This window comes from Eretmochelys imbricata, chromosome 7, assembly GCF_965152235.1.
Source record: "Eretmochelys imbricata isolate rEreImb1 chromosome 7, rEreImb1.hap1, whole genome shotgun sequence".
NCBI lineage: Eukaryota > Metazoa > Chordata > Testudines > Cheloniidae > Eretmochelys > Eretmochelys imbricata.
In genome coordinates, this window is record NC_135578.1 from 19985295 (window position 1) to 19995532 (window position 10238).

Genomic DNA, 10238 nt, shown 5'->3' on the forward strand with positions numbered 1-10238 from the left:
GATGAGAGCTAGATGAAGATCTTTGGTCAAAACTATTTTTCGACAAAAAATTTGATAATGTGAAAATTTGTGCAGAGTGTCTGCCTCCTTGAAAATGGTTGATTTTTCATCAGAAAACAAAACACCTGAAAATTTCCAGTCAAAAATCTACATGTTTTTGGTCCTGAACATTTTTGGGTGTTTGACAGCGTGTTTGCCAAAAAATTTGGGGGGTTAAGCTTTTCAAAAAAGTCAAAATTTTGGAATGACCATTTTGACAAGAATGATTTTTTAAAAATGTTAATGAAAATTGTGGATGTGTTTTAAAAAATCATTTTCCAACCAGTTCTGCTGCAGACTATCACAAAGAGGGTGACATACACACATACACCATGGAAACTTTACTTTTGTTCTTTCTTGATGCTTTTCTGATGCTAAAATAAGTCACTCAGCCTGAAAGGTAAGTGGGTGAGTATTTGTGTGTAGAAAAACATAAGAGCAATTCCTCCGTCTAGAAATAACTATCAGCTACAAAGTTACTGCTGTGCTACCAATTACTCCCATTATATAGCATCTTGGCATAGTGGCAAACACCCGATCCTGGTTGCAAATACTTCCAAAACGCCTTTCCATCCTTAGTATTGATGATATGTGCATTTTGCTAAACTATTAGAGATTAGGTTGAATTACAGACAGCTGAATAAAGATTGTCTGACTGAGCACAGGGTCTGTCTCTCACTCGAGCGCCAGTTCTTTAAGGGCTTAATTCACTGACATCGTCACAACCAACACTGCAGCAATTGATTCTATTAACCAAAGTGAGGAGCTAGAAACAGAATAAAAAAAGGAAGAATGTCGCCAAATGAGCCCTTTGTGTTTTATATTAGAAAGCATTTATATTAGAAAGGTATTAGAAAGCAGAGACTGGATAAAATGTGATGAATGGATTCATTTAAACTAGAGAAATGATACGAATTTTTTGACTAGCTGCTTTAAATTCTTAATTCCCAGTTCAGTCAAAAGGTCAAACTGAACATGAGCTCTTGTGAAACAACCACAAATTGAACTGCAATGGAGCTCCTTTGGAGAAAGGTAGTGGGCAGAAATTGCCTGAGAGATGGAGGGAAGGAGTCAAGAGTAGTTCAGACAGCACCCTCGTCCCCCCCTTGCCTTTTAACAGACTGGAACTGAAAGTTTAATTTATGAAAATTTAATTATGCTGGGAAAGACGCTGCATGTCTCCCCACTATCCCCAACAATTTCAGGGTCTTTTGGGGGATGGACGGGGTTATTAATTACGAATGACAGCTGAATGCCAACGTTTCCAGCTATGCTAGGCAAAGGGGTTTTCAGTGAAAATCACTGGCCTACAATTAGCATTGGGAAAACTTGCCCGGGTAGCACGAAAAATGGATTCAAAACTTGGTGTGTTCTTTGAACCTGAACTGGAATTATCTGGGGATTCAAAACAGCTTGGTTACATTTCTAAACGTACAAAAGCGCATGCTTAGATTGTTAGCACTTTCGGGCAGGGACCATCTTTTTGTTCTGTGTTTGTACAGCACCTAGCACAAAGGGGTCCTGCTCCATGCCTGGGGCTCCCAGGTGCTACTACCGTATGAATAATAATAACTTCCGTGTCTTTGAACTTCCTGATCATAATTGGGACCAGAAGCAAAAGGGACAAAATCTAACTTAATCTATTCCATCTATTTAACCTAAATGTATACATCACCCTAATCATCCTGGCAGCTGAGCACTAACACTGGTTGCACTACCAATTTGAGAGAGTCTACCAGTTATAATAGAAATCTCTCTCTGGCCAGTAAAATCTTTCAAATGAATAGAAACATTTTAAGTGTGACCATTGTAAATGTCGCAAAAGGGGCTTTTCTTATGGTCTTTCCAGCCCAGGAAAAAGCCCTAGAAATCACCTGCTCCCATGAGATTCACATCACAGTTTGGCAGGCCAATGATGTCTGGATGCCTTAGGTGAGGTTTGGCTGAGTAATCCGAGTTTCTTAGTGCTTGGTAAACCAAACCTTTGAGTCTTCTGGTGTTCACCCATCCCTAGCAATGGTTCATGTAAGGACCAGATGGGCGACAGGGGATGGATCACTTGATGATTACCTGTTCTGTTCATTCCTTCTGAAGCACCTGGCATTGGCCACTGTCGGAAGACAGGGTACTGGGCTAGATGGATCATTGGTCTGACCTAGTCTAGCCGATCTTATGTTCACATGGCAAAAGCAAATGACCTTCTCCATTCCCACTGACCTCAATCAGCGTGAGATTAGGTTCTAAATGCAGGACTTCATCCAGCAGTCAGGTGAGAACCAAAGCAAATACTATACAATGCTTTTATAGACAATGCTTCCACTTTTTGTTTCAGTGTGGCTTGAGCACACCTTTTGTTAGAACCCATTGGCTGGCTCTCTGATCTCTAGGATCAAGACAAATGCAAGTAGGAACAAATGCAGGGGGAAAGAGTTAGTTTCAATTGAGGGAATAGGAAAGGTTAATCTGTCATTGGGTGCTCACAGGAAATCAGATCAAAGTAGTCTCCAGGAATCCACTGAGCTTCAAAGCACCTGGAGAACTCATCTTCTCTCTCAACTATGTTATCCTGGGTTGTTATGTGGTACAAGGGTGTGTTATAGGCAGGAATGTGTACGTGTGTGTCTAACTAAATCTGATCACTTTCCAGTCTGAATTTTCTCTTAGCCCATGAAAAAGCACTGTTCTCCTTTCGCTTCAAGACACATTGGAAGGCAGTCAACCTTAGCGTCTATTAATCTTGCCACTATAAATCCTCCCCTCCCAGTCCCTCACCAAAAAATATCTAACTCATGGATGAGCACTATTTTCCCCTAGGATATACCAGGGGTTGATTTCTCCTTAGAATGAGCATTCAGTAACTATCTACAATATTTTGTTCCTCTTTGGACATCCGTAGGGAACTAACCCGAAAGCCTGGCTCCCTCAGCAACTCTTTCTTTGTGCCATGTTCTGTACATTTTGATATTTCACCAAGGAAAGGCAATGGTACTTGTGTCGCTACTATGTGGTTCAGGGGGATTAGTATCGGGGGAGCCTATGTTAATCTAGGGCCTGATATTGCGTGACCAGTTTATGGCTGTGGAGTGGCACAGAAGAAGCATCTCCCTGTAAATCCTGTTATAAACCACCCTATTCCCTTGGTTTCAATAGAAGGATACAAAATAAATGCTGTCCCATCAGGAAAGGCAAAATAGAGCTTTGGTGGTTTAGGCTTGCGTTCTGTTGGCGGTGGGACCAGCTGCCCACTTTTCCTAGAGGAGATGGACGGTGACCCGAGCACAGTGGCATAGTTTTGCACTATTAGGGGTTTGGTATGGCCCTTTGCTTTCATTGCAGCCTTCTCTTCCTCTCTAAAGTGAATAGGAATAAAGAAGCTGTCTGTCTCTGAAACATTCCAAACTCATGAGGCCAGGGGGTGAGGCCCTCAGCTGGCATGAACAGGTGTGGCTCTATTGATTTCATTAATTTATACCAGCTGAGGGTCTGGCCCTCTGCATTTATTTTGAGATTACTACTGTACAAGTCAGGCTTTTTTTTTTTTTTTTTTGGGGGGGTGGGGGAACACCTTTGTCAAGAAAGGGCCCTGCCCACTTTTCTTTTTAGAGAATCTTATTAATTTTTTTCTCTCTCTCACTCTCTGTTTTAAAGTAGTGAGTTTACTGCTTCTGAAAGGTACTGGATGAAAAGAAATGCATCCACAAAACAAGTAACACACAATGAGATACAGTGCAAGCTACTGCCGAGCCTCTCCACTCGCTGACGTGCTTCATCCCTGACCTGGGTCGGGGGGACATCTCTAGAAGTGAGAGGGATGCTCTTTCAGTCAGTTCTTGGCCTCTCTATTGGGACTACCACGAAGGGCATCCTTCAGTGCCAATTTTCTGTCATGTGGATATCTAGCCAATGGGACCCAGATGTGAGACTGGTCACCAACTAGCCATCCGATGGTAACAACTACCAGCCTGTCAGTGAAAAGTTCATTCCTCACTAGCAATTCTCTGAGCCACCCATTCCTTCTTCTTTTTATAGCACTTTATTTGCTAGAGTTTTTATTTTCTTTTTAACCCCCCCAGTGATGTAATACTCTATACATCTTGAAGATAATATTCTATTCCCCTACTGAGTTCAACCCCTTCCATTTACTAATACTGATCATTTCCCCCTCTTTACATTTCTAATAGTTGTTTTTAGATCCTATCTTCTTGTGGTCAGGAAAGATCAAAGGGAACATTTCTCACAAATAGGAGCCTAAACCATAGCATCCTCATTAAATTCCAGTTTGGGTAATTACAGATTGTGTCATCATAAATTCCCCCTGCAGTTTCAATTTAAAAACTAACCTTTTGCTTCCCCTCCTCTGACACTGTTGTGGGACGCAAATTGGATATTATGTTCTGCTCCAGAGATGGCTGAAATCTCTGTGGTCTTTAAAGCACTTTGGGGTATCTCAGGATGACAGGCACTAGTTATATATATATCTATCATAAATTGTTGTCAAAAGTTATCTTCCAGAGAACCTTGCTGGCATTCTAGTCTTTCAATTCAAGTCAGCTACCTGGGAGGGAGGGCCTATAGCTTCATGGCCAATACAGATGTGCTCAGAGTGTTTATTTCTATGCCAGATAAACAAACACAACTCTTTAAAATGCATATTTCCTTGAAACCTGAAGTTAATCAGACAAGAGAAACCTATCAGCCAAAAACAGTTTTCGAGATATGAGCCCTCATGCTTCATTGTAAACCAGCCACTAACTGAGAGGAATTAGGAAGAAACTTTTGTGGGTAGATTATTCCATAATTGTCCCTTATGGGGTTGCCTTCTGATCAAAAATCTATTGCTGGCCACTGCTGGAGACATGATATTGAACAAGACTGACCATAAATCTGATCTGGCATGGACTTTTCTATGTTTCTATCCCACCACTTTAGTCTTTTTCCCACCCATGTCTTAGGCTTTAGCCTTGGCCATTGGAGATGCTTACATATGTCGGCACATTTCTCTGAGCTTCTGCCTGGCTTCAGGGCATGGGTCATGCTGATGGTCAACATTTATCACTTCCTGCATAGGTTTGAATTTAGAGGAACCTGCAAAAGTAAATGTTAAGACAAGGCTAAAAGCAGCTAGTCTCCTAAACAGTCCCTCTTATTGCCCTTGCCCTGAGAATCTTATCTGTGCAAAGGGATGGGGGAGCTGAGATTACATTAACCCCCTTTTCACCATGGACAAGTTGTACCTGTCTGAAAATTATATTAATTTCCGCTCTAAAAAATAATAAGAAGCAATAGCTTGTCTCTGAATAGCCATAGTACCCTTTTCAGACCCTGCTCCATCACATCTACAAACCACTGTAATTTTAAAGCCATCTGAAAAATGGGGATATTTTTCATGAAAATATTCTCCCCTTTTTCATCAGGAAATTTCTGAGCAGTTGTAACTGTAATGGAATAAAGCAGAAGTCAGTATATGCAACACATACATGGGAACAGTAGAAGGGATTTCGGGAAGGAGCCTTGAAGGGAAAAAAGCAGAATACCAAAATGGAACACAGTTCTACATTCATCTGAATAAAAAGATCCTGAAGATTGCTTGTTTGGGGGCAGGGAGAAAAGATGATCCAGGAGTTAGGATGCTAGCCGGGAAATCAGGAGATGTGGGGTCCATTACTTGCTCTGCTACAGATCTCCTGTATGAGCTTGGACAAGTCACTTAGCCTTTCTGTGCCTTACTTCTCCATCGGTAAAATGGAGAGAATAGCACTGACCTATCTCACAGGGGCATTGGGTGGGTAAATAAATGTGTTAAAAAAGATTGTAAGGCACTTAGGTACATATATGGCTCTCGTTACTACACTAAGATAGATAGTTCAGTCAAAACTTCACCCAGGCTGTCTAGCATCTCCCATCGTTTGCTGGTATATTTGCCTGTGTAGTTGGGAGTGACGCTGATATTAATAATGTAGATGAGGGATCCCCCACCCTGCCTGTCACAAACTCCTATATGGGCCTTTCTTTTGGCTGAGGGTAAAGCACTTGCTATTCACGGTGAGGGTGAGGCGTTCCCTAGGAATCACACTTACCTGGGGCCTTTGGTAGTTTGTTTTCCTTTGAAGCGAGTGAGAAGGTGAGGCAGGACACAGAGACTTGGTGTATTAGTTGGATGGTGGAGGAAATAGGGATGGGCTTGCAGGTGCTGGCTGACACTGGGATTAAGCAGAAACTGGGGTTTAGAAGTTAAAACCAACCAAGAACTTTCAAATGAAAATAGCTATGGAAATAAAGACAAACGCCTCAGTTGTGTCACAAGTCTTGTTAGCCTGGTTTATAAACCTGGGGCCAGAGGAAGAGAGGAAAGATGTTCCTGGGATTAAAGCACTGGACTGGGACTCAGGAGATCTGGGCTCAATTCCCTACTTTTCATAGCCTTTTGCATGACCTTGGGCAAGTCACTCAATCTCTTTTTGCCTCATCTGTAAAATGGGGTTATGATTATAATTTCTTCTCCATGCCCTTTGTTTGTCTTGTCTATGTAGCCTGGGAGCTCTTCTTTGTTCACAACTTAGTACAGTAGCATCCCACACTTGTTTGGAGCCCTTAATAATAATGAATTTAGTACAGTGAAGAGTACTAAAGAGGTGGGAAATCTATTTATTGTGGACAGAGGAGGGCGCTAGAACTGAGGAATCCTGGGTTCTTTCCCAAGCTCTGCCATTAATTTTCTGTCAGGTAATATCTCAGTGCCTCAGGCCCCCTTCTCTGTAAAATGGATACCTTCATGGAGTATTGTGAGAATTCATTAGCATGTGTAAAGCCCTTTGGGGCTTTTGAGATCCTTGTAAGAAAAGGCCCACTTATACAGGCAAACTATTAAGTTTATTTATTTTATTTTCCATAAGAAGGATACAATTGTATCACAGCCTTCAAAAACATGGATACTGTTTTCTACCCCCACCTCTTTTTTTGGGTGCTTGTGCCATTAATTCAGTTGCCTCCTCCTGGTTCTTGGGACATAGCAGCTGACCTGCCTCCAAAAACTTTCTGGTAACCTCATCGGAACTACATCCTGAGGGAAAAAAAATCATGTAGAAAAAAATTAGAGGTCTCTCCCTGTTAATGCCATCTTCTATCAATAAATCAGTTTCTCCCTAAGATAACAAGTGCATAGAAGTGTTAATATGCTGTCTCCTCCAGAGCTGATGGTGTCATTTGAAAAGTTTGACGTATCAGATCAGTTTAACTGAGGCAGTACAGAGAATGGTCTCTCTCAGATGCTTAGCTGTTGGGTCTTGCTCACATGCTTGGGATCACCATTTTAGGGAGTGGGAATGAAGTTTTCCCCAGGTCAGATTGGCAGGAACCTTGGAGAGTGGGGGTTTCACCTTCCTCTAGCATGCTGGATGGGGGGTTGCTTACTAGGCTCATCTGGGCACATTCACCACATCGGTTCTCTGCCATTGCAGGGGCCTCAGGCATTGATGCACCTAGCTCCCTCCCATTCTCTGCCTGTGGCACACAATAGTTTACTCTCCAGAGGGCTATAAGACTTCAGTCTAATCCAGGAGATTGGGCTCAGTGCAAGAGTAACTAGGTGTGGGTAGTGGTCTGATGTGCAGGAGGTCAGATTAGATGATCTGTGGGTCCCGTCTGGCCTTAAGCTCTATGACTGACAACTATGTAGGAAGTTACCTGAATTGCCATATCCGCTCAAAGGCATTGAACAGATGTAGAGATAACTGGGTTGAATGACTATCTAAGGGCCTCTCCATGCTAGGGTCACAGGCACACTTGCTACAGTCATATTTCAACATGGTTAATGGGAGTAAGGGGTTACCATAAAGATTCTAGCACAGTTTTCCAGGCCAGGGGCAGGTTCTATTGTGGTGTTCTGTCGGTGTAGCGAAAGAAAACTTACGTAATTACATTACTCAGGTGTCCTTACCAGTAACAGAATCAATCATCACCTTCATCTTCAGCTTGAGGAGTTCGCTCAGCAGGTGGACTGACCTTCGCTGGAACTTGAGGAGTATTTGTTGATTTTCTGCTGAAGGAGACAGATAGCTGGGCTCTGGCATTGTGCTTTTGGGGATAGATTTCGTCCCCGTATGGCTCTTGTAGGTCGTGCTAGAGAAAGATGATTCCATGATGGGGACTAAATAGACCACAGGACAGTATTCTCCAGTGATGGCTTTCCTTTCTGTCGTTACTGTTAGCTCCTCCCATGTGAACTCGAAGAGGTTCTTGACCCCTCGTGGCACATGGATGTTCATTTTATGGCACAATGCAAGCAGCTGGATGATTTGAGCCAGCATTTCCGGTGCTGCCACTTTAAACTTTTCATACAACTTGGCATCACTCCTTTTGGCACTCATATCACCCATGTAGCTATTACACTTGTGGGTATTTCATTTGATGTGATCTATGGGAAAACAGATGATGAAACAAAATCTATCTTCCATCATAGGCCTATGCTGCAGACAAGGTGACCAAAAGGAATATGTTCCACTGGAATAATAGTAAAAAGTGCTAGTAATGGTTACATTTGAATAATAATAATAGTTTACAGTCTAAGGTATTAATTGATCTGGGTGGACTGTGAAGTGGATTAGCTTTGCAAACTAACTAAACTGATGTACAAATGGATCGCTTCCCCCAGTATTGAAATGAAGCCACCTCTGTTGGAACGTGGCAGTTATTTAACAGCACACAGCAATACCACACAGGAATTTCAGACTGTTTTCTTGTTGTTTCAAGCATGCCCTGGTGTGCATGAGTATACAATTTAAGCTGAAAACATCAAAATGAGGGATGGGGTAAAGCATGGGAGAGAACAAAGGGTAGAAAGGTGAAAGATAATAAAAGATATCTATAATTGCGATGTACTTGTCTCATTTTGACTTTTTAAAATTAATGTATTCAAATTTATGGACAGTGGGCCAAATCCTGATACACTGGAGCTACTCTGGATTTGGCATCTAAAAATTAATGTTTTGCATGCTACAAGTATCTTAGATAAATCAGTTTGACTTACATTAGTATTAATGAGAACAGAATCTAGTGCCATGTCTCAGCTGAAGGACAAAGTGAAAGAGAATATCATATGCAGCTGAAACAGCAAAGGGAATTTAAGTGTAAATGAGATCTAAAAACCATTTTCTGAATACATATCACTTGTGGTACCAACTCTCAGAGGCTGTCAAACCGCAGTGCTTGTCATAAACATACAGACCACTTCTACAGATGATTTTGACAACCCCTGTTCTGTATACATGAGGCTACACCAGGTTCTCTTAATTGAGTATATGAGTATTTGTTTGGCCAGTACTATGTATTTGATGCCTGATCTGTGTGTGCATATTTAGATCAATTGAAAAATAGGGTTTGATTTCATAAAGTTGAGGTATGCAACTGTAGGTGCAAAATGCATGCACAGCTGTGTCCCTAATTTGCATAGACAGCTGCTATCCCAACATATAGCTGTTTCACGCACAAGTGTATTTAATTAGCTAATTGCATGCACAAATACTTGTGTGTAGTCATAGTACTGGCATTTGAAATATTGGGTGCACACTTGGGTGCTAAACTATCTGATGCATTGAATATCATTTATTTATTTTTAGGCCTGTTTTTCAAAGTTATTACCTTCTGCCAGCTTTTGGCGGTGCAGGAAGTAAGATGGCTGCTGTAGTTCCTGCTGCACAGCTATGCACCTCACAGAATCGGCTCCCACAGTTAGGTACTCTTGTTGGCAGCCCCAGCAAAGACGCTGAGAACGGTATGGGTCCTGGAGAGTGAATTACAGATACAGAAGTGGGCAAGGAGGCTAAGAATAACAGAAGAGGAGGAGGAGGAGGAGGAGATAAAGCCTTTAGGCCATTAAGAAGCAAAGAAGCACACCTCTTCAGCATGAACATGCCTACCTTACCACTTTGATAACAGCAGAGTCCAGGGCAAAGACTAGGTTTCAAGAGACTAAAATGCAACTGATTATAAGGTCACCATCACCTTGCACTTTCCCATTAATTAATTAGTGAATTTATAAAGGTGGCTATTGCAAAGTACATCTGTGCCACAAATCAAGCCATTGAGTGAGTTAGTGGCAGAGCACAAGTCTGGTCTCCTGTCTAGACCAGGCTACCATCATGCAACTAAAGATATTTTAAACTTTCCAGAGTGGTAGCCCTTTTATTCTAAATATAGTTGCA

At 41.8% G+C, this 10238-nt stretch overlaps 1 protein-coding gene across 1 annotated transcript in view; it reads right to left on the reverse strand.

The window, feature by feature from the left end:
• C7H3orf20 (chromosome 7 C3orf20 homolog) overlaps nucleotides 1-8405 on the reverse strand; it is a 49829-nt gene extending 41424 nt beyond the window's left edge. The window contains exons 1-4 of the mRNA XM_077821447.1: nucleotides 7976-8405; nucleotides 6117-6239; nucleotides 5022-5124; nucleotides 3198-3389 (exon numbers count right to left, since the gene is read on the reverse strand). Coding sequence (XP_077677573.1) covers nucleotides 3198-3389; nucleotides 5022-5124; nucleotides 6117-6239; nucleotides 7976-8405 — 848 coding nt within the window. The remainder of the gene's footprint in view (nucleotides 1-3197; nucleotides 3390-5021; nucleotides 5125-6116; nucleotides 6240-7975) is intronic.
• Nucleotides 8406-10238: the final 1833 nt, after the last annotated feature.